Source organism: Danio rerio, chromosome 20, assembly GCF_052040795.2.
Source record: "Danio rerio strain M-AB ecotype USA chromosome 20, GRCz13ab, whole genome shotgun sequence".
NCBI lineage: Eukaryota > Metazoa > Chordata > Actinopteri > Cypriniformes > Danionidae > Danio > Danio rerio.
In genome coordinates this window covers 50547629-50573317 of record NC_141040.1, presented here as the reverse complement: position 1 = coordinate 50573317, position 25689 = coordinate 50547629, and the positions used below count along the sequence as shown (strand labels likewise).

The 25689-nt window shown below is 33.8% G+C and overlaps 2 protein-coding genes across 8 annotated transcripts in view; both read right to left on the bottom strand.

Moving 5' to 3' along the window:
* flvcr2b (FLVCR choline and putative heme transporter 2b) overlaps positions 1 to 25689 on the bottom strand; it is a 343389-nt gene that overhangs the window by 260446 nt on the left and 57254 nt on the right. The window contains exon 5 of the transcript XR_015517930.1: positions 20508 to 20794. The gene's annotated coding sequence lies outside the window, so the exon portion shown is untranslated. The remainder of the gene's footprint in view (positions 1 to 20507; positions 20795 to 25689) is intronic.
* adgrg11 (adhesion G protein-coupled receptor G11) overlaps positions 1 to 25689 on the bottom strand; it is an 85028-nt gene that overhangs the window by 39619 nt on the left and 19720 nt on the right. For 3 of the 7 annotated variants that reach the window (XM_087298758.1, XM_087298756.1, XM_087298760.1), the window contains 5 exons: positions 21148 to 21262; positions 17775 to 17950; positions 6762 to 6901; positions 3376 to 3594; positions 2434 to 2502 (listed from right to left, as the gene is read on the bottom strand). In XM_087298758.1, the coding sequence (XP_087154884.1) occupies positions 2434 to 2502; positions 3376 to 3562 (256 nt within the window). In that variant the 5' untranslated portion in view covers positions 3563 to 3594; positions 6762 to 6901; positions 17775 to 17950; positions 21148 to 21262. Of the gene's footprint in view, positions 1 to 2433; positions 2503 to 3375; positions 3595 to 6761; positions 6902 to 17774; positions 17951 to 21147; positions 21263 to 21576; positions 23773 to 23863; positions 23981 to 25689 lie in introns of all 7 variants that reach the window. The other 4 variants (XM_087298755.1, XM_087298757.1, XM_087298759.1 and 1 more) reach the window with 4 other exon arrangements.

Here is a 25689-nt window from a genome sequence, read left to right as displayed (position 1 = left end):
TTAAAAATATTTCAATACATTTCAGTCAAATTTAATTCACATATTTCCTCTTTTTCCTGGAAGTATCCTCTTGAACTTGAGACTAGAAGAATATTTATGGCCAGGATCTCCTAAAATGTTCAGGATTCAGCTTTTGCTTTCTATATTCTCAATAATTGTATGCATTTTAGGAGTACTTTATATCTTTTGTGGTTTCACTTTCACAGTTGACTGTGTGCGTACAGCGCAAGTTGCGGAGGCTTTGATATTTGACTCACTCGCGGTTGTACTATTATTTGTAACAACAGGAGACGTCTAAGAATAACAGTCATGACAAAACACTGGTGAAGAACACATCAGCATGTGGAATTGCTTAATAAATTAATTTAATTATATAAAAAATATACATATGAAGGATTTAGATGCATTAACAAAAAAATTTCTCTTAAATGTGTATTTTGGGTCAGCACGGTGGCACAGTGGGTAGTAGAATGGCCTCACAGCAAGAAGGTTGCTGGTTTGAACCTCGGCTGGGTCAGCTGGCATTTTTGTGTGGAGTTTGCATGTTCTCCCTGCGTTTGTGTGGGTTTCCTCTGGGTGTTCTGATTTCCCCCACAAGTCCAAAGACATGCAGTATAGGTAAATTGGGTAAGCTAAATTGTCCATAGTGTATGAGTGTGTATGGGTGTTTCCCAGTGATGGATTGCAGCTGGACGGGCATCTGCTGCATAAAACATATGCTGGATAATTTGGCGGTTCATTCTGCTGTGATGACCCCGGATTAATAAATGGACTAAGCCGAAAATGAATGAATGACTGAATGAATGTGTATTTTTATCAGGCTCCTGTGTGTACATAAATATATGGGTATAAAGGATTTACATGCAAAAAAATATATTTTTTTGTCTAAAATGTGTATTTTTATCAGGCTTCTATGTGTATTTTCAGTAATAACACGTTTATGGCAAAGAATAAGTCTTTTTTCTTGTTTTTAAAGTAAAATATCTTAACGTAAACAAAGGAGGCTGATAAAAATTTAAATTTTCGATGGAAATTTTAGAGGCCATTTAGAGGTTTTTGCATCTGATCTCTTCATATATACATATAATATCCACACACACACACACACACACACACACACACACACACATATATATATATATATATATATATATATATATATATATATGTATAATATATAATATAAATATACAAAAATACAAATATAATTATAAAATGAATATAATGTGGATCAATTTCGTAGACAATCATAAAAATATTTGCAGTGCTTTGTTGCACTCCACTATTGGTCAGCCATGTACGTACGGTATGTACGTAAACATTGGCTGGTGCGTCTCAATCAGTCATGTAAAAAATTAGGCAATTACTGGAAAATATGTTATTACTTTATGTGTGTGTACTGTATATATACTGCTAAAAAATTATTAATTAAAAAAAAAAAATATATATATATATATATGGTTAAAGTCAGAATTATTAGCGCCCTTTGAATTTTTTTCCAAATGATGTTTAACAGAGCAATGAAATTTTCAGTCTGTCTGATAATATTTTTTCTTCTGGAGAAAGTCGGCTAGCATAAAAGCAATTTTAAATTTTTTAAACTCCATTTTATGGTCAAAATTATTAGCCCCTTTAAGCTGTATTTTTTCTCGATTGTCTACAGAACAAACCACCGTTATACAATAACTTGGCTAATTACCCTAACCTGCCTAGTTAACCTAATTAACCTGGTTAAGCCTTTAAATTTCTCTTTAAGCTGTATAGAAGTGTCTTGAAAAATATCCAGTAAAATATTATTTACTGTCATCATGGCAAAGATAAAATAAATCAGTTATTAGAAATGAGTTATTAAAACTATTATGATTAGAAATGTGTTGAAGAAATCTGCTCTCCGTTAAACAGAAATTAAGGAAAAAATAAACAAGCGGTCTAATAATTCAGGGGGGCTAATAACTCTGACTTCAACTGTATATATATGTATATATATATATATATATATATATATATATATATATATATATATATATGGACGTTTGTCTCTCTTGTAATGTTCAAGTCATCAAGTCATTAAACTTACACTTAAAAAGCATCATCAAAGACATTACTTATGCAATGTCACTTTAGAACACATACTAACATTTTACAACATTTTTGTAGGACATCATGTCTATGACAGCTTTTAAATGTTACTACTTGTTTCTGAAAGTTCTGGAAACATTTAAAAGTATAATTTCCATGGTTTATAAAATTATAAAAAGGAATGGTCCGTGTGAAATCAAAATAAACTTTTTCAGCTTTTATTATGAATGTCTACATTGTGGTTATCAATAGAAAATGTAGTATGCATTCAAAATATGCATTCAAAAGGCACAGCCTCTCACTTGCCAACATTTGTGTGTGCATGTAAGCTTCTTTTTTTAATAAAGCCCTTACCTGACCAATCACTGAGATTGCATTGACTTGAGCCTGGTGATGGGTCCCAGGCACCATTTTTGCAAGTACCTATAAAGTCAAAAGACAAATAATGTGGCAAACACACACACACACACACACACACACACACACACACAAAAACACACACAAAAACACACACAAAAACACACACACACACACACACACACACACACACACACACACACACACACACATCAAACATCTAAGGACTAAATAATATCACAAGTAGGTTAGTATACGCTGCATTCCTGCTCTGTTTAATTAAAGACTTTGTAATTACAGTGCTCTGCATACATGAATACACCCCATTTTGAATTATTTTCTCTAATTCTTGTTGAATATAGGTATTAAACACATATATTTATTAAAATAATATTTTACCAAACATCTTTACAAATAAAAAGATAATGCATTTAAATCAAGTGAAATATTGCCTAAAAAAATTACACAGTACAAATCTTCCACAAAATGTTATATATTTTTTATTTCTCTTAATTGTTACTCTTTTTCATATTTTTATTTCCTATTTTTACCTAATACATAAATTTGGGCTACTTATTTTTTGTCACAAATTATTTTGATAGATCAGCTCCAGATCATCTTCAGTACTGACTAATCTAACGTATGCACATATGTAATATTGTAAAGCATTTTATAGAAAAAGAGATTTGTGAATGGTGTACTCATATGTATGCTAAACACTGCATTAGAGCTCAGATCAATGTTTTGTGTCTAATTGTTTAGTTTTGTAGCAAGCAGCCTTTTAATAATAATGTACATCCAGCTGGTTGTTTTTGCAGAATTAGGTCATTCAGTTGTATATATCAGTCCTCTACTATATTCTGCATGAACAATCGACAATCGATGTACATGAGCCCTCACTTAAGACATTCACACTCATAAAACATCTATTTCAATTACCTGATTTCATGTATCCTACAAACCCGTCTGCACCAAATATAAAAAAGTCCATCATATCAGGGGAATTTTTGTTATTTTTAATCATGTTAGCAAGATTTTCCTGCATATCACTACTACAGTGATTAGAAGAGTCAGCAGAAATGAGGGCAGGCAAAATAAGCAGGAGGCCAATGGTCTTCCACTTCATTTTAATAGGATCTCAGGGTTCCTCATTAACATCTAAAGAGAGAAAAGAAGCATATGTAATACTGTTTTTTATGTAAATGCAGATTAGTATCAGTACATTTTTGGATATTTCTAAATAGAGCTTTGTGCTACAAAATATTGTTTTCCTGTATTTTTATATGGATTATATGTAAAAATTGTTTAAATTTCTGAATAAAGCTTTTTGTTGGTCACGAGCAATCCAGCCTGTGCAGATCACTAACGGACTACAATTCCAGTCATACACCACACACACCTGTTCCAGATCACGATTGATTACACTTACACAGCTGGGAGCTGCTCAAAGACTGATTAGATGGACTTTAAATACACTCCACTGCCGGCACTGCCTTCAGAGACGACGCAGCTGCCGCCAGAGCTGCCAGCGTCGGTGCCGATGCTGCCAGAGTTGACGCCGCCACAGTCGCCGCCGCCAGTCGATGCTGCTGCCGTCAGAGAGACTCTGCCAGAGCTCGATCTAATGTTTACAATACCGCTTACAAGACTCAGCACTGAGGTGTGTGTGTGTGTGTGCACTGTATTTAAAGTCTATCTAATCAGTCTTTGAGCAGCTCCCAGCTGTGTGAGTGTAATCAATCATGATCTGGAACAGGTGTGTGGGAGTGGTGCATGTCTGGAACTTGTAGTCCATATACCAGCAGATTTGTAGTCCGTTCTGCACAGGCTGGATTGCTGGTGACTGTGAAAGTGCTACAAACAATTGTTTTCCTGTTTTTTTTTTTAATATGGATTATTCCTGCAGAAAAAAAAACAAGCCTAGGCTGGTTGGCTGTTTTAGCTGATTGACCAGCCTGGTTTGGGAGGGTTTTAGCTATTTCCAGGCTGATTTCAGACATTTCCAGCCTGGTCTTATCTGGTCAGGCTGGAAAATGACCAGCTAAAACCAGCTTGACCAGCCTGGTTTAAGATGGGCTTAACTGGTTTTGGCTGCTCTTCCAGCCTGGCTGCGCTGGTCACACTGATTTTAGCTGGTCATCTTCAAGCATGGAATGTATGAAACCAGCCTGGAAATGGCCAAAACCCCTCCAAAACCAGGCTGGTCAACTAGCTAAAAACTGCCAACCATCTTAGGCTGTTTTTTCAGCAGGGTTAATTCCAAATGAAGCTTAGTGCTACAAAGGATTGTTTTCCCTTTAAAAAAAAAAAAAAAAAAAAAAAAAAAAAAAAAAAAAATATATATATATATATATATATATATATATATATATATATATATATATATATATATATATATATATATATATATATTTTTTTTTTTTTTTTTTGTGGAATAATTGCTCAACTTTTTACCAGGTCAGACAAAATCTCATTTTGACGAAAAGACTGTAACATCCACCTTTCTTTTAGTTTAAGTCCATGTGTATTGACTTAGAAATTGAATATTATGAGGCATCTTTTGCTTTAAGTTGTAAAAAAAAATTTATGTTGGCCTAAACATCTGTTACCCAATTTGTTATCATCACAGGGAAAAGGTTGGAAAAGTTACTTTTAAAATATTTCACTACATATTACAATAGAATATTTCTCAAAGGAAACTGCTATCTTTAAAAATAAACAATGACTGATGCTTTAGAAAAAAAACACAAAGCATTAAAAGCCTTTATGCATAACGATTTGTAAATTAAGTTTTCGTTTATGAGGACAGAATTGAATGAAAAGGATTATGATATGTGAACGAAATAAAAACAAACACTCTGAAGGACTTATGATCAACTATCACAAATCATAAAAACAGTTCTGGATCTCCTAGTAACAGACTGTCATTTTTAACATTGCAATAGTTATGAACTAGCTTATTATTTTCCATGATGAATATAATACAATTTTGTGAAACATCCTGTGCAGAGCAGAAGCCTCAGAGTAACTATTATTTTTTATTATTATATTGTATATTACTATACAGTTGAAGTTAATATTAGCCCTTCTGAATTATTAGCCCCCCTGTATATTTTCCCCAATATCTGTCTTAATGATTTTTCAACAAATTTCACATTTCATCAGAAAAAAAATATTGCTTAAGGAGGCTATTAACATTGACCTTAACATGATCTTGTTTTTAAACAACCAGCTTTTATTCTAGCAGAAATGAACAATTAAGGCTTTCTCCAGAAGAAAAAATATTATGGGAAATACTGTGAAAAATTCCTTGCTCTGTTAAACATCATTCATTTTCTTTTCGGCTTAGTCCCTTTATTAATCAGGGGTCGTCACAGTGGAATGAACCACAAACCTATCCAGCATATGTTTTATGCAGCGGATTCCCTTTTAGCTGCAACCCAACACTGGGAAACACCCATACACTCCTGCATTTACACACTATGGCCAGTTTAGCTTATTTAATTCACCTATAGCACATGTTGAATACTTTAAAGCGTCAGTCACCAACTGCTGTTTACATGAATGTTTAAAGATAAATGACAATTAAAGTTTAAGAAATCACAAACGCAATAAAACACATTCGCTCTTTTTTGTTGGCCTATTTTACACTCAAAAACATTTTTTTTAACTTTTTTAAGCTACTTAATTAAAATAAGCTGAAACAAAAAAAATTGTGAGATTTCATTGGGACAATCCACATAAATTTGTTAGAAGCGTTAAGTTAATTTAATCAATTTGTGTTGGGACAACATGAATGAATTGTGTGGAGCCCTGCATTTTTACAGTGTAAGTAACCAAGTTACAAGTAACGCATAAAGTCATTTAAATGTATTGCTATAATCACAAAGACACTGATTTGGAGCACAAACAGTTCCTCAGATTGCAAAAAAAAAAAAAAAAACACGTAACCACAAGTAAATGTTAATGAAAATACTACTAATAATAAAATGTACCAGTGATTTTTGATTGAATACATATCAGCGCTCTAGGAAAATTGGACAGCCAGAATAATGGAAGAGAATCAAATGTTTTTATCCTGTGAAAATGAGCATCCCAGAATCCAAACTCATGTTTTCTAATACAATGTAAATTTATACTTAGTCGCGATATAAACATGTACATTAAGCAGATGCTGTTGTTCAAATGGATTTAATTAAATGTGAAATTGATCATATTAGCAGTGCTAATTGTAATTTGGCAGAACCAAAAATGCTGAAATTATATTCATTTTACTCGCCAAGTTTTTTTTTCCATACAAATGCCAACTAAAAGAAACCTCTTACCTGCTGAAGGGGAGCCGAGTATTTCTAAATACTTGTGTGTTTTCATCAGACAACGATGGTACACGATTTTGCATATAACATTTCCTCCCAGTCACTGTGGTTTTCTGTTTCTCTAAAACACATTTCTGGATGCAAAGCAGCTGGAACAGAACAGTGGGACAACATACAGTTACTGTGAATGGCGTTTCCATTATTAATAGAAGATTATACTGTGTGACATGATGAATCATCAAAAATCTTGGGCAAATTTTTCACGATTGTAAAGTAATGGATCTCACCCTGATCTCAAAGTATTTTCATGGACCGCATCCTCCCACATCCCTTCAATATTAAATGCCAGATTTGTTTCTATTGTTTAATAAAATACAGGGTTCATGTTTTCTACCTAGCACTAAAAACTAAAACTCCCAAGCTTAAATAAAAGATTTTTTTTTTTTTAGGAAATGGACTAATTTTGAGACAGATTCTTCGAATGATGAACCTTTGGCCTTAAGCAAAATGAATTTGTTCATTTGAAATTACAAGCAAACAATGCATTTATTTCAGAATTTAAACAAATGGCATGAGGCTATTACTATTTTATTTATTTTTTGTAATTTGAGGTTTGGGGCGACGCGGTGGTGCAGTGGGTAGCACGTTCGCCTCACAGCAATGAGGTCGCTGGTTCGAGCCTCGGCTGTGTCAGTTGGAATTTCTGTGTGGAGTTTGCATGTTCTCCCTGTGTTGGCGGGGATTTCCTCTGGATGCTCCGGTTTCCCTCATAAGTCCAAAGACATGTGCTATAGGGGAATTGAAATAACTAAATTGTCCGTAGTGCATGTGTGTGAATGAATTTGTATGGGTATTTCCTAGAGCTGGGTTGCAGCTATAAGGGCATTTGCTGCGTAAAACGTGCTGGATAAATCGGCGGTTCATTTTACAGTGGCAACCCCAGATTAATAAAGGGACTGAGCCGAAAAGAAAATTAATGTACGTGTGTGAATGGGTGTTTCCCAGTACTGGGTTGCGGCTGGAAGGGCATCCGCTGCATAAAACATATGCCGGAATAGTTGGTGGTTCATTCCGCTGTGGTGACTCCTGATAAATAAGGGACTAAGCCAAAGAAAAATTAGTGAATGAATGAATATTATTTGGCATCTGCAGTCACTGGGCTGATGGTAAAAAAAGTCCTCCTAAAAATTATACAACAATTAATCCATACATAATAAAACAAGCTTCAGAATACATCTAAAGTTTACACCAATCTTGAAAAAATGCTAATCCATCAAAAATGTAAGCTATACCTAAAACCAGCAGATCAATATCTCAGTCAAAGGTATACACAACTAACAGACAAAATGAGCAGTAAATATCAATATGCGGGCAAATGCAATATAAGAGGTAACAGTACACTGGTAAAACTTGAATGACAAAAAGTCACAACAACAAATGTTTTACTGTTACTTTAATTTAATTTCATATGTTAATTAGGTTTCAACTACATTTTTTGTAGCTACACAAAGGTCAACAATATATTTTAGTCAGTTTCATTGATTTAAGTTGAGATGACTAGAAAAGTTAATTTGATTCAACTAAATAATTGAAGGCAGGAATTGTTACATTGTAGCATTGATCATTCAATCAGCATACAACTAAATAACCTTATGTATAAGACAAGACAATATAATTTAGATAGCAAAATTAATGTTGACAATTCGGATTTTCAATTAACCACTTCTTTAAGTGAAAATTGAAAAAAAAGATGTAAGCATTACAATTTGTAATAAAAGTTGTGATGGAGTTCACAATAGTTTTTGTTCCAAAGAAACTTAACAAAAGGTGCACCTCAATGGTACATGATTTTGCATATAGCATCATTTACACATGACATAAAAAGTCTCTATAAGGTATGCATGCTATCAGGGATCTCTGTCATTCACACTGATCCAATCAAAATGAACGCACTGACTGAGTGCTAAATGTCATCTTTAATAATTTCTGTGCATGGCTGTATTTAATGTCACATGGACTGTAAAGTGTTTCATATTCAAACACATACATTTTTTTTTTTAAATGAAAAAGGCATTATGATTATTTTATAAAGTCTACATTCATGCGCAAAAAGTAAAGTTTACACAAAAATGAGTATTGACTCACCATGTTCACCCCAAGAGGTCCTAAAGCTTTATTAGTTTATTTTTCGGCTGAAACATAAACAAGATATTTTAAAGAATGTTGTAAAACTTGTAGCCATTGGCATCTAGGGTACGAACAAAAGACACTTTGGAAGTCAATGGCTAATAGTTTCTGACATTCTTCAAAATATCTTACTTTGTGTTTAACAAAAATTCCCTTTCTACGTTTTCACAGCTAATTCATTCATTCATTCATTTTTCTTTGGCTTAGTCCCTTACTTATCAGTGGTCACAACAGCGAAATGAACCTCCAACTATTTCAGCATATGTTTTACGTAGCTGATGCCCTGCCAACCGCAACCCAATACAGGGAAACACCCATACACAGTCATACAGTATGGCCAATTTAGTTATTCAATTCACCTATAGCACATGTCTTTGGACTGTAGGGGAAACTGGATCACCTGAAGGAAACCAACATAAACACGAGAAGAACATACAAACTCCACACAGAAACGCCAACTGGCCCAGCTGGCACTTGAACCAGCAACCTTCTTGCTGTGAGGCGACAGTGCTAAGCACTGAGCCACCATGTCGACCTACAAATAACTAAAAATTTAAAAAATATATTTTTATAAGCAGGCTTGTCTAACATGTGAAATAAACTGTTGTTTTCAACATTATTTCATAGTCAGCTCATTTAATATACAGTTGAAGTCAGAATTATTAGCCCCCCTGAATTATTAACCCCCTGTTTATTCTTTACCCCAATTTCTGTTTAACGGAGAATTTTTTCAGCACATTTCTAAACGTAATAGTTTTAACAACTCATTTCTACTGACTGATTTATTTTCTCTTTGCCATGATGGCAGTAAATAATATTTGACTAGATATTTTTCAAGACACTTCTATACAGCTTAAAGTAACATTTAAAGGCTTAACTAGGCAGGTTAGGGTCATTAGACAAGTTATTGTATAACGATGGTTTGTTTTGTAGACTATCAAAAAAATATATAGCTTCAAGGGGCTAATAATTTTGTCCTTAAAATGGGTTTAAAAAAATTAAAAACTGCTTTTATTTTAGCCGAAATAAAACAAATAAGACTTTCTCCAGATGAAAAAAATATTATCAGACGTACTGTGAAAATTTCATGAATCTGTTCAACATCATTAGGGAAATATTAAAAAAAGAAACAAAAATTCAAAGGGGCTAAAGAACTATCAAAAATAAGCCTTTGCATGGATTTTATTCTACATTTATTATTATTTTATTATTTAAAATGTTGCATGTTCCAGTACACAGTGATGTTTTTTTAAATGAGGCTTTATGTAAAATGAATATTGATAAAAGCGATACCATCTTGTTCTTAGAAACATAAATAGGTTCCTGATAAGCAACTACTACACAAGGAAACAGTAAAGAGAAGCCTTGTATTCATATCAAGATTTTCCTAGCTCATCTGTTTAACAAATGAGATGCTTTGCTGCTGAAAATATCAGCATTACAAAAGAAACCTTGTAAGTTTGCAGTGAAGTGATGAACACATATCTGTTTAACTGAAGCATAGTGTACACAGTGTAGTACACATTTACATAGTATGTGTCATGAACATTATAAATATTGAAATCTTTAATGCACAAGGCACATCCCTGTAAAAACACAGCCTGAGAAAGACCTATAAAATACTGACTGGCTTCAGAAATGCACTATATATGTCCTTTTCAGAAATGTACATTTGGATATAAACAACGTTTTGTTGGATGAAAACTTGTAATGTTAGACATTCCTAATGATTTACAAGTCACCAGGAATGACTGGAAATCTAGTTTGTTTTTAAAATTGACTAGATAAAATTGATATCTTGTTTTCCCGTTTTGTTGTTGCTGGTTATATGTTATAAAAGATTCAATAAAAACGGATTCAAGAGTTCACACTTGATGATTGGTAATAAGCTTGCTTGGCATGGGAGAGAGCCCTGAGCTTGAAAGATCCACGAGCCCTTGGCTTCCTCCTGTTAGCAGGTTGAGAGGGGTACTTTTAAGCTCAGGCAGATCTCCATGAACTCCCCAGACTTATTTCTGGCTAATGGAAGGTATAAGATGTCTAAGGAGATATACGGCTTGCTAAGAGCTTGACTATGATGCCAAGTTGGTATGTTCAATTACTTAGGTTGCGTGTTTTTTTGGGACTGTGGGAGGAAACCGGAGATCCCGGGGAAAACCCACGCAAGCAAAGGGAGAACAAGCAGAAATGTCAAGGGGTTTAGTAAGGACTTTAACCGGAGACATTCTTGCTGTGAGGCAACAGTGCCAATCACTGGGCCACCGTGTCATCCATCTACAAAGAAGGAGGAGTATGGCTGGATGGGGGGATTTAAGACGAGGACATTGAGATAAGAAACTCTGGTTGTTTATATTAGGATAGGAATCATCTGATTTGTGAATCAAGCGTTATCTTATGAGGGACCAGCTGAGAACAATCATAAGTACGTGATCCTCTCTAAATTAGTTTAAAAATAAACTTCATGTAATTAAAATAAATGTTTATAATAAAATTGACCTCTGGTGAACTGATTTATTACTGTTAAATTATAGTTCAGTTTTATCCTCCTAAAAGAATAATTCAGCTACTCCACAAACAGCATTGCCAGTTTCACCACTAACCATTCATTAATTTTCATTTGGCTTAGTCTCTCTATTTCAGGGGTCGCCACAGACTATTCCAGCATATGTTTTACACAGCGAATACTCATCCAGCCACAACCCATTACTGGGAAACACCCAGTTTCACATTCACACATACACTACGGCCAATTTAGTTTATTCAATTCAACTATAGCGCATGTGTTTGGACTGTACGGGAAACCGGAGCATCCGGAGGAAACCCACGACAACACAGGGAGAACATGCAAACGCCACACAGAAATGCCAACTGACCCAGCCGGGACTCGAACCAGCGACCTTCTTGCTGTAAGGCGACAGTGCTAACCACTGAGCCACTGTGTCATCCACCACAAACCAACTTTATTTCTGTCATTCAACTAAGTTCTTAAATCAAATCGGATAATAAAAAGTCTCTAAAAGTTGCTTCCATTAGGCTCTTGACCATTAGCTTTTACATGAGCTTTTCTTTGGCTGCTTTAAATGGTTATTTATTAAAGAGACAGTTCACCCAATATTTAAATTTCCTTATTTCCTGATTTAGATAAAACTTGAACACAAAACAAGATGTTCTGAAAAAAACATCTGTCATGTCTGGATCTGGATGTCATTGACATCCATAGTAAAGCAAAAAAGACGCTTTAAAACATGTAATACAAGGGTATACGTTTCTGATGGTATGATAACCTTAGATAAAAATATCACGGTTTGACGGTATTGTAATAACTGCTCTAAATGCTTTTTCAAATCATGTCCAATCAACTGAATTGACCACAGGTGAACTCCAATGAAGCTGCTGAAACATCGACAGAATGATCGCTGGAAACAGAATGTACCTGAGCTCAATTTAGAGCTTAATGGCAAAGGCTGTCAATACTTCTGTACATGAGATTTTTCAGCCAATTTATTTTTAATAAATTTGCAACAATAAAAAAAAAACGATTTTTTTCACATTGTCATTATGGGGTATTGTGTGTAGAATGGGCGAGGCAGAGGCGCAGTAGGTAGTGCTGTCGCCTCACAGCAAGAAGGTCGCTGGTTTGAATCTCGGCTCAGTTGGCGTATCTGTGTGGAGTTTGCATGTTCTCCCTGCCTTCGCGTGGGTTTTCTCCAGGTGCTCCGGTTTCCCCCACAGTCCAAAGATATGCGGTACAGGTGAATTGGGTAGGCTAAATTGTCCGTAGTGTGTGTGTGTGTGTGTGTGTGTGTGTGTGTGTGTGTGTGAATGTGTGTGTGGATGTTTCCCAAAAAAGGGTTGTGGCTGGAAGGGCATCCACTGCGTAAAAACTTGCTGGATAAGTTGTCGGTTCATTCCGCTGTGGCGACCTCGGATTAATAAAGAGACTAAGCCGACAAGAAAATGAATGAATGAATGTGTGTAGAATGTTGAGAAAATAAATGGACTTAATCCATTTTGGAATAAGGCTGTAACATTAAAAAAATGTGGAAAAAGTGAATCACTATGAATACTTTTCTGCATGCACTAAATAGGTGATGTCTGTTTGTACATGTTCAATGTAGTCAATGAAAAATGTCAACTTAAACTGTAAATGCTTTTAAATTGAATCTGTTTGCAGTTTCTTTGTTATCTAAAAAGTCACACTAAGCTTACATTTTAATATAATAAAGTAGGGCTGCAGAATATATCATTTCAGCATCGACATAGCACATTGCACACCCACAATAGTGACATTGCAAAGATGTTAAGTCTGAATTATAGTTGACAAAGAGCAGAATATAGAATTGTATTTAATCACCGTGTCTATGTGATTTATGCAAAAATAATTTCTAATTTATAAAATTTGTCTTGTTTTTAGTCCAAAAATAAACATTTTAAAGTGAAAACAAGGTTATTTCACTCACTCCACGGGCATTTAACGTTCGTAAAACGACTAAAAAAAACTCTATTTTGACTTATTTCTTCTGCCGAAGAAAACTAAACAATACTGTTACTTGGTCTAAGATTTTTTGATATTTGGACTAGAAACAAGACAAAACAAAGTGAGAAAAACACTTTTTTATTGTGATTATTTAATTTCTGTGACTGAATACTGTTAGACCCCACAAATAACCATCGAATAGAGCTATTCAAGCCATCTTCTAAAACTGTATTAATATCGCAATGTTTATGGCAGAAAAATAAATTATCGCAATATAATTTTTTTTCAATATCGTGCAGCCACATTATATAGTGTGAATGTTATAATATAATATATTCGGATAAAGGCTGAGCGTTTACAGTGATTTGTCCATGAAATAAAATGCAATGTTGATATTCACATGCAGTGACATAATATTAAGAACAGAGGGCGCCAGAACATTTGTTTCAAGACAAGCTACTTCAAAAGCAATGTGTTCTTTAATAAGCGAAAATCAAGTTTTAATTGAGATCAGACCTCATTAAACGCACATTTCAATGTACAAGAGATACATCCAACCCTTACTAAATATTTATACTTGCATATTAAACATGGAAAAGGTATCAGCTTAATTGTCAGTTTAATTTGAAATAGTATGATTTTGAAAACATTGCTTAAATTTCCAATAAATCTGAATTTTATTTTTTTGTTTATGATGGTTTATATCTTTTGAATGTTAATTCATATTCAGTAATATTGGGCAGAAGGTCCATGAAAATATTATATTATGAAATATTCAAAACATTCAGTTCAATGTCTGTATGAGATAAATCACATTAAGATTAAATGCAATTTATGATATAGATTTTTTTATTAAAGTTGACTTAAAGTTGGCTTTTAAAAGAACTTTTCTTTGGCTACTATAAGTTGTTATTTATTAAAGGGGTAGTTCGCCCAAAAATGAACATTTCCTGATTTAATAAAGGCTGAACTTGCCAACCTGTTTTAGATCACATAAAGATGATGGACCCTTCGGTTATTTTAGAATAGTATAACTTTTCCTTATTATCTTTTATTATTTTAAAATATTTTCTTTCCTTTGGTTTTCTTTTATACATATAAAAGTAAAATATCTTTTACTTAATATTATTTTTTGTTTGTATTTTATTTTTATATTATTAATATATTCTAAATGTATATGTGCAACAGTTTTATTTGTTATCTAAAACAAAAGAACAGTGAAAAGGTATTTGTACTGCATGTTTCATATTAAACAATTTCAATAAAATCACCTATGACAAAAAAAATATAAAAATAAAGGCTAAAAATGTAAATTTTTTTCCCAGAATTAAAATGCAGTGCTTATATTCTGATGCAGTGTCAAGATATCAACAGTAGAGGACGCTAAAACATTTGTTCCAAGACAAATAAGCGACCTCAAATATAATGTATTTTTAATAAGAGAAAGTAGTGCAATTTGAGATCTGACCTCAATGAAGAAATTTTCAACATTTCAATGTTAAAGAAATCAATCTGTTCTAATTACTTTTTGCAGATCAATTACAGCAATTACCAAATGTAACCAACCTCAAATGTAATGCTTTTTTAATTAAAGTAAATAAAGTGTAAACGAAAAACAATTCATTGTCCAAACTTTTCTAAATATCTGCTGATTAATTACAGTAATTATGAGACCTCAAATGTAATGCTACTTTTGTATTAAAATAAAAATAAAGTGAGAACAGAGATCTGACCTCAATAAACATGATATGCAGCATTCCAATGTAAAAGAAATCAATCCTTTCTAATCATTTGCAGATTAAATACAGTAATTAACCGACCTCTTAGGTATTGCTATTTTTTATAACTGAAAATAAAGTGCAAAATGAAGCCTGACCTCAATAAACATGATTTAAAGCATTCTAATGTAAAAGAAAAGTAACAGCAAATGAACCAAATCATGCTTTTTTCCTAATGTATGAAGTTCTGCTATCGGGGAAGCGATACAGAATTTCTTTATGTAAAAGTAACCGTAATGTGTTGTCTTTTTTATTTGTGCGTTCAGTCCAAGACAAATTGCCTGATGATTACAATAAAGCATAACTTTACTCATTCACACTCATACACTACGGTCAATTTAGCCTAACCAATTCATCTGTACCACATCTTTGGACTGTGGGGGAAACCAGAGCACCTGGAGGAAACCCACACAAACACAGGGAGAGCATGCAAACTCCACACAGAAACACCAACTGACCCAGCCAAGGCCCGAACCAGCAACCCTCTTGCTGTGAGGCGAACATGCTACCCACTGTGCAGCCCCTCTTTAATATAACTGTTTATAATATTAGTTATTTTTGCTAAAATTTTTATTGAAAAGTCTTGTTGGCGATCGGATATCTGCTGGATCAATTGGGTAGCTTTACATAAACAAGGGAAAATTAAGACCTGTTTAAAATGATTTAAGACCTACAAGATGATATTTCAGTGAGTTTGAGACTTTTTAAGGCCTAAAAGTTTGTTTTTCATATTTAAGCCATTTTAAAACTTTTTAAGACTCTGCAGATACCCTGTTCTATATCCGCAGATGAATTACAGCAATTAAGAGACGTCAAATGTAATGCTGTTTTCAGTTTGGCATGCTGTCCTGGGTGAGAGCCCTGTGCTCATAAGATCCTGGAGCCCAGGGCTTCCACGTTTGCAGGGCGGGAGGGAAGTATGAGCTCAGGTAGATCTCGAAAGCTCTCCCCCTTAGGTAAGAGCTGATAGCAGATTATAATTGCTATGTAGAGATATACACTGCTGGTTAAGAGCTCGACTGTAGTGCTAATTTAGATTGATCAATTTCAATTATGACATATGTTTTTGGACTATGGGGGGAAACTGGAGAACTTGGGGGAAACCCACGCGAGCAAGGGATAAACATGTAAACTCCGCACAGAATGACAGCTGGCCTGTTAAGGATTTGAACCAGTGACATTTTTGCCGAGGCAAACCCTGCTGCCCTATAAAGGGAAAGGTGGAAGAGCAGGGGGATTCTTCATGGCGAAGATAACTGTGGTAAGAAACCCTGGTTATTTATAGTGAGTTAGGAATCATCTGATTGGTGAATCATGCATTAGTTAATACAGGACCAGCCGTGATCAATCATAATCACATGCTCCTTTTGAAAATGCAATCATTAAATAATTAATTCATTTTCTTTATGGCTTACTATCTTTATTAATTCGGGGTCGCCACAGCTGAATGAAGCGGCAACTTATCCAGCACGTTTTTTTTTTAAATGAACGAATGAATGTATTTGCAGATTATTTACAGTATTTACCTGACCTCAAATGTGCTACTTTTAATGAGTGAAAATAAATTGCGAATAGACACCTGTACTCAATAAACACGACATGCAGCATTCTAATGTAAACAAAAGATTTCAAATCCTTTTAAAATATTGTCAGATTTTTGGGGGAATGTCTCCTAATCTACAATTTTTGGGTTAATGTTTCCACCATCTTGTCGATTCAGCTACTCCCCATCTTGTAATTTTGAAAATAACCATTGATCCTGAACCTTGCCTTTTCCTATTGAGTGTTGATTCTTCAGTAACTCTGACTTTAATTAAAAAATTTACTTTTTTATCAGGATTTATTAGCTGCAAAAAAAAAACAATCATCAGTTCCTGGTTCCTTCCTAATCTCTTGTCAGTTCAGCAATGGTTATACTATGTTTTAGACATTGTTCGACTAGAACAGTCCACTGCCTTAATTAACAGAGCAAAGATTTCAACAATCCTTCATTGGAACCAAATACATGACAATATGATCTATATTATTAAAACTTAAGTGATTTAATTTAACGACTTAGGAGAAACAAGGAAATAGATGACCACAAACTATCTTTTCTTTCTGTTTGATTGGTTTTACAATAATTTTAGTAAACACTTTTTTGTTTATGTACTTCTCTGACATTATGTATATAGTTTTTTTCTTTTATATTTATTTACAATAAATATACAATGAATATAATTTGTAATTGTTTATTTTTGTTTCATATTGTGAATGTTGAGGAATTCTGCTATTACCATTGTTGATAACCATGTTTATTAAAAACACAATAAAGTTTAAGTCAAAAAAACAAAAAACATAACAGATTATTTACAGTAATTTGATGACACACTGTAAACTGAAGTGTGTCATTTTCAGGGAATGCCTTCATGACATAATCAAACCAACAGCTTCTCTCACAGCTCAGGAATGTGCACTGCTTTCTTTTCTATTTATAGAGCTGGGCTGGATGAATATGTGGTATACTGAGGTGCTGGTGGTGGGACATCTGTTTCTTTCACTGAACACTGCTCACACACAGACACATATACACACACTCACCGGTTTGTAGGATACAGGTGGCTGAACACAGGAGATCCCTGGGGACTCTATTGGATGCCAGTTTGCTGACATCACCTGTCACCATCTTCCCTTTAGGTTCCGCTTCAGGACAGAAATGTTTTCTTTGATGCCGAGCTGCTGTTGTTGACATCATGTCTGGGATTTCCACAAGTTTTCTACACACACACACACAAACATATACAAGCAAATTCAGATGAATCAGAATTATTAGCCCCCCTGTATTTTTCTTTCTTTCCCAATTTCTGTTTAACAGAGAAGATTTTTGTTTCAGCACATTTCTAAACATAAGTTTTAATAACTCATCTCTAATAAGTGATTTATTTTATCTTGCCATGATGACAGTACATAATATTTGACTAGATATTTTCAAGACACTTCTATAACGTGAGATTTAAAGGCTTAACTAGGTTAAAGTTAGGTTAATTCGGCAAGTCATTGTACAACGATGGTTTGTTTTGTAGACAATCGAAAATATATTGCTTAAGTGGGCTAATAATATTGACCTTAAAATTGTTTACAAAATTAAAGCTGCTTTTATTTTAGCCGAAATAAAACAAATAAGACTTTCTTCAGAAGAAAAAAGTAGAATAAGAAATACTGTGAAAATTTCCTCGCACTGTTAACCATCATTTGTGAAATAATTGTAAAAGAAAAACAAAAGAGGGCAAATCATTTTGACTTTACCTGTATATTTCTATATATGCAGGCATAGAGCATATAGGTTTACTAAATAATTAGGAAAAAAGGCAACTATTGTGGGATTGTGTCTATCAGCAAAAGTAGTTGTGGTACTCTAGGCTGCATTTACCACATTTGAACGTAAATATTTCACAGAAGTGTGAAGTTGCCACAACATTTTCATTATTGAAACTTTACTAAAGAGGATTTTTTTTCCTTTTGTATATGTTTCCTGGAGAAGTAAAAAGGGTGTACTACTGTCACCTGTTATTTATTTTTATTCTACTTAAGTATTGTTCTTGATGTTATAGGGAGTAAAATGTTTACTTCAAACCTCCCTTGTACTTGTTTTGATTATCTGCAAAACTACATTTAATTCAAGGAGTTTTATTTATTTATTTTCAGTTTATGTTTTTATTGTGCTTATGTTTGTAGGTTTTTCCTCTTCTTTTTTGTGTATGTATGTATTTTTTTATTGGTCACTTATGTTACTGTTTTCTTTCTTTAAATTCTTTAAATTTCTTTTTCTTTCTACCAAAATTAAAAAATATATATTTCAAAAACAACTTTACTATAACGAAGGAAAGAAAATGTAAAGTATTTTTCAGTTATGGAAGGGTATTAAAAAAGTGCTCAAAGACTAAATTAATTGGCTACTTTTTTTTTCATCATCAATTAAAATTAAAGAAGTGTAAACAACCATAACCAAGCAAACATCAAGATAAATTATTAAAATATTGATATAATGTTTTTAATATTAAGCATACTTTAAAAGATATATAAAAAATATTTGATACTATTATTGCTTGAATTTTTAAAGCATATTTTTTATTTCATATTCATTTAAATAAAACGTATACTGCTATTTGTCTGATGATGATTAAGTACACCCCATATTGAAAATTAAGATTTGTATGCATTTCTCAGTGAATAAGGATATTATATTTTAGTGCATTTGAACAAAACAGATTTATTAAACATATATTTATTAAAATAATATTTTAGTCACTGAACATATTTAGAAATACAACAATAATAGATTTAAAGTCCATCGAAGTAATGCAAACAATTACAAACTACAAAATTTCAACTATATTTTGAATATTTTTTGTTTCTCTTTAAAAAAAATAAATAATTTTGGGTTGTTTTTTCCCTAACATATACATTTGGGCTACATAATTTTGGACTGTTATTTTTAGATCAGCTCCAGATTTGGCTTCATTACTGACTAATTTAAAGTATATGCACAAATATAATATTGTAAAGCTTTCTATAGAAAATATTTATTTGAATGAAAAATTTTGTGAGGGCTGTACTCGTATATGCAGTTTATTTGAAGACTTTTCTGACGGTTTCTTCTTAAGAAAATTAGGTTTTATAGATCTATATAGAGTTCTTGTTTATTAAGTTTAAGGTATTCATATAATATTTGTTTTATTATTTATATTTTGAATTTGATTTCAATTACGTACTCTATTTTAAAATGATATTAGATTCAAAACATTAATCTTTTCAAATTCTAAAATGCCAACTAACCCAGCCAAGGCTCAAACCAGCGACCTTCTTGATGTGAGGCGACAGCGATACCCACAAAACTGAAAGATTTTCCCTCAAACAAAAAATTAATTTCACAAATAAAAATCAGTTTCATAAAATTTGGGAGCAAACACTTGCTGGGTCTCCATGATGATATAAAGTATAACTGTCGAAACAGAGACCTTCTACATACTTTGGTTTAATTTGCTCTGAAATGTATCCTTGTAAAGTGGATTAAAGAAAACCCCACCTAATTCAAATCAATGACTGCTGGCAGTCGGTAGTATTATCCCACTTGAGGCTTTCTCCACAGCTTTGAAGAACAAACCTTTCCTATTTTATCAGACCTGGAGTCCTTTCTTTGATTATCTGGGAACCTTCAAGTCTCTAAGACTAAAAGTTTGTCTGTTAGACAAAAAAAATGTACACTGCATTTTGGTAAAACAACTTTGTATTCTATGTCCTTTATTATTACTATTTGTTTGTTTATTTACTCACGACTTAATTTATTAACTTAATTAATTTAGTTTTATTATTTATTAATTTTCCTTCGTCTTAGTCCCTTTATTTATCAGGGGTTGCCACAGCAGAATGAGCTGCCAACTTATCCAGCATATGTTTTACACAGCGGATGCCCTTCCCCCTGCAACCCAGTACTTGGAAACACCCATACACTATTGCATTCACACACATACACTATGGCCAATTTAGTTTCTTTAATTCCGCTATAGCGCATGTCTTTGGACTGTCGGGGAAAACCGACCCCGAGGAATCCCACACCAACACTGGATTCAAACTTCATGATTGATGGATATTTTATTACTCACTGTAAAATTTCTTATAAGTTTTTGCACTAAAACATTCAATAAAAATATATATTTGATAAAAATGTTTCACTAAATATCGGTAGTTACACGATTTAGATCACTGCCATTGTGTCTTATATATTAAACATCTTAAATCAGCTGTATCCCTGTATTTAAAATCAATCTAATTAGCTTACAAACACTTTATTCATTAAACTAATTAAATTTATCCAGATCACTGGAAGATGGATCACTTCTTTGCCCGTTTCTTCACATTCAAATTTGACATATCAATCTGTCTACCCCTGAAGCATGATGTCATTCAGTCTTACAGCCATGATGTCACTTCTGATTTGTCTTCGGAACCGTCCATGAGCTGCAGTCTTTTTCGTCAGGGGACCCATTCTTCTCAATTGTGGAATCACACACACACTGCTCTGCACACATCTAAAGTTTTAACACAAGAAAACAACACATGAATGCAAAAAAGTCCAACTTTATATCAGTTATGAGGTTGTAAATGACAATAAAAATGTTTTATATGTAGATTACATATAATCTGATGGTATACACAGCTCAAAACTAACATTAGAAATCAAATAATTTGCAGATGAGTTTAAGAAAGATATTAAAATTGTTTTAAAGCAGTATTGCAAACAACTACATTAATAAAAAAGCTTAATGTACATAAAAATAGTATGTATATTCAAAATATGAATATAATGTATACATATAAATATGTATATTAATACATACACTACCTGACAAAAGTCTTGTCCTTGATCCCAGTTGTAAAGGCAACAAATAATAACTTGACTTCTAGTTGATCATTTAAAAAAAGTGTCAGAAGGTAGATTTTTTCAGATGAATGAACTGCATCCCAATCATCACTAATACTGCAGAAGACCAATTGGAGCTCGCACGGACCCAAGTTTCTCACAGAAATCAGTCAAGTTTGGTGAAGGAAAAATCATGGTTTTGGGTTACATTCAGTATGGAGGCATGCAAGAGATCTGCAGAGTGGACGGCAACATCAACAGCCTGAGGTATAAAGACATTTGTGCTGCCTATTACATTGTAAACAACAGGAGAGGGCAAATTCTTCAGCAGGAGAGCGCTCCTCATACTTCAGCCTTCACATCAAAAAGGTCAAGGTGCTCCAGGATTGGCCAGCCCAGTCACAAGACATGAACATTATTGAGCATGTCTGGGGTAAGATGGAGGAGGCATTAAAGATGAATCCAAAGTATCTTGATGAACTCTGGGAGTCCTGCAAGAACACTTTCTTTGCCATTCCAGATGACTTTATTAATAAGTCAGAGATGTATGGATGCAGTCCTTCAAGCTCATGGGAGTCATACACAATATTCATTCTTCTTCCACTGCACCATGAATTTATATTCTACTATATACCGTACATTATTTATGTTAAGTGACAAGACTTTTGTCCAAGCAAAGTCAGACCTTACTGTCCTAATTAAATATTTAATAATCAAGACATGATCATATTTTATTTTGGTAAAATAAGCGTAATCTAGAGGCCTTTGCTTTCCATATAAGCCACTTCTGATGACAAACGATCAACTACAAGTCAAGTTTTTATTTGTTGTTCCTAAAACTTGAATAGACGACAAGACTTTTGTCAGGTAGTGTATATGTATATAAAAAACAGACAAATATTAGAAAAGTGAGTCTAATCAGATATTAATGACTAAACAAATATTCTTAGTATGAATCTTGAGTAATTCAATCAAACATAAGTTTATTTGTAAAGCGCTTTTCACAATAATTATTGTTTCAATGCAGCTTTATAAAAGGTGTACATTATTCCATTACAATAGAATTCAGAAAAGTTATGGTAATTAGTTACCATAACTTTATTAATTACTTTAATTAACTTGTAACTAATAATAGCTTTTAACAGTTGAAGTTATTACATATACACATGGTTAACCTGCAGTTATACAGTATCTAGGTGATGTCTGTGTGTAACTGTACGCCCTGTGCAAAAACTATGCTAATGAAGGCCTGTTTGTCATATAAAATACTTCTAGCTAAGATCAGAACGGCAGCAACAACATCATGTTTGGCTAGCATTTGGATGACTGACAGAAGCCTAACCACACCCTGCTTTAGCAATTGTGGTTTGTTACTAGGAGTCCACGTTGTTGCTCGGCCAATCAGGGCGCAGAGAAGTTGACCTTCTGCTGTGGGTGTTTCCCTTCAGGGCAAAAGAGAGCAGCCGCAAAAAAAAAAAAAAAAAAAACATATGAATGACTGAGAGATCGTCATGAGCAGCCAATGAGGACGCAGCACAGATCCAGCCAATCACAGTGTGTTTCTGTTCTGCCGGACAGTTACCAAGTCTCTGTTACTGCCTGGCTGAGGTGGGAGTGTGTGCCATTGGCTGAAAGTGCTGGAAAGTCAGCGCCTGATTGGCTGAATAATCACACGCCGTTGCTAGGGAGCTGCACCAATCACAGAGAGGCAGAAGTCAGCTGTTTGGTTTCTAGGCAGGATTTACTCGCTGAGATGTTTTGGCGGGAGAGCGGGGAGGAAGGAGGGGGGCTGTGAAGTGAAGTGGAGCATGTGATGTGTTTGTGTGTGTGTGTGTGTTTTGCTCTTCCTCTTGTAGGAGCTTTCTGATGCAACATGCAGTTGTGAGGGAGGTGTCTCTTGGGCCTCTTGTGATTTAATTTTTTTTTAACAGGTCTTTACTATGAAACAAGAACCAATGATGTAGCTGTTGCCACGGAGGCAGCGCCAGCGTTTGTTTTGCCTCGCTCTCATCTCCCGTACCTCCCCGTCCACAGTTACCGTAGAAACAGAGTCACTTTGAGTCTATTTCAATCCTCTTCCTCTAGTCAGTGATTTGTCTCTACCTCGTCCTCTTCTGAAAAACCATCCCAGCATTTTGGCAAACTAAAATCCCTGCCGGCAATGTGTTTGTTGCTGGTCTGTAATGAATAAAGATGAAGTTAGTAAACAAATATATGACAAAAATCACACTATTTCAACTTCAACTATTCCTTAATTCATGTTACTCACCATATTCTTGTATAGTGTTTATAAATACAGCAATTAATCTTGAAATTAGCCATTGCTTTCTCAGAGTTTGCGACGTGCAGCAACAGTGTGTGCAGGAATGCTGAGCTCAACGGCTGTCTAAAAGGATGATGTCATCAACAGCGAGTGAGAACAGGAGGATTGTAATATTCAGGTGACTCACTGCCCGTTCAGAACAAGTGCACTTGAACTGTGCACTTCAATTCTGGCTTAGGCAGAAGATATGCATGCAGAAAATAAATGTCAAAATTGGAATGTGTTGGACGATATTTAAAGTGATGTCAGGTTGTCAAACTTTTCAAGGTCAGTGCATTTGTCTATTAGAAAACAACAAAGCATTAGACTTTCCTGCAGAAATTGAGCATTTGCATTGACTATGAAATTAAATTTGAGGACTAATACTCCTTGTTTACCAAAAATAATACTGTATAATGCTGTACAATAAATATTTCTTGCATGAAAACCAAACATTTAATAATTATATTATACTTACTCTGTATTTAATAACCAATATGTACAGCAATTCATTTAATTCTCAATAGTTTACAGACCGTTAGCCAGATGGGGGTTTGGGTGGTTCGGAAGACCCACACTTCACTGACAAAGGTCCAGAATCTGTCCCATACATGAGCTCATTTGTCCTATTTTGACAGTTGTTGCTAGATCCCTTATGGTTGTGGCCAGAAGTTAACGATAATTATTTATATTACTTTTTAAATTTCCCATTAATTGTATTTTATTAATGTCTACCCCCACCCCAACCCTAAACCCAACCGTCACAGTACTGTAAAAATAATAATTATTGTTATACAGTGTCATAAAAAGTGCTGATATATTGATGTGCATATCGCACTTCCGGACAGCCATGTATCAAATCAAGACTTTACCTATTTTGAATGCTATGCCATCATAAATTCTGAAAATAACTCATCGAAAAAGGCTTTCAGACCATGCTGAGTCCTCTGTTGGCTGTCACTTCGTTGTGACTTCAGCTAGTCAGTTTTGGCCACTGCTAACAAATATTTTCATTTTACAATCTGCTGTAAGTGAAGTAATCTTTCACTACTGCATTGTTTTTAAATAGAGAAATGATTTTACTTTTACATTTTAACTTTTATTCCAAATCTTGGACCATATTCTTGAAAACCAAAATGAGCAATAAAAAGGTGTGAAGCATCAAAAGCGGCCCATATTGAAATTGATTTGAATACTGTTTATTTTGACTATTGTTGTCCATGAGTTAAACTTTAATAAATTCCAGTTTTTTTTCTAATGATATATGATGTAATACATATTTATTTTATAAATAAGTATTATTTCACATTTCTTAACTAATCTTTAAAAAATATTTTTGGTATATTGAAAGCTGTGGTTATGATGACCATCCGACAAACGAGCTCAGTTCAAAATAATACTTAAAATGTCTCTAAAATGCAGTATTTATATCTCATAATTAAATATAAAATGAGGCATATAACTGCAAAAAAGTTATACTTTTTGCAGTTATATGCCACTTTTTGAGAAAAAAGAACAATACCATTTATCAGACTGGCTATGAGCCTGGTTTAGTCTGCAAGGCTGCCATTGTGACGTTTCTAAATTCTAGTATCATAGTCATGAGATTGACAAATATAACTTAAAAAGTCTGTGGATTTAAGGTAAATAATGTTGCAAATAATGTTACTTTCTTGCACAGGCTGATCATTTTACTTTGTGTCAGGCATTGTCTTTTCTTTGCCTGTATGTGTTTTTTTATTATTATTGAGGTAAAGATGGTTTTATATTTATACATTTGTTCAGTTACAACT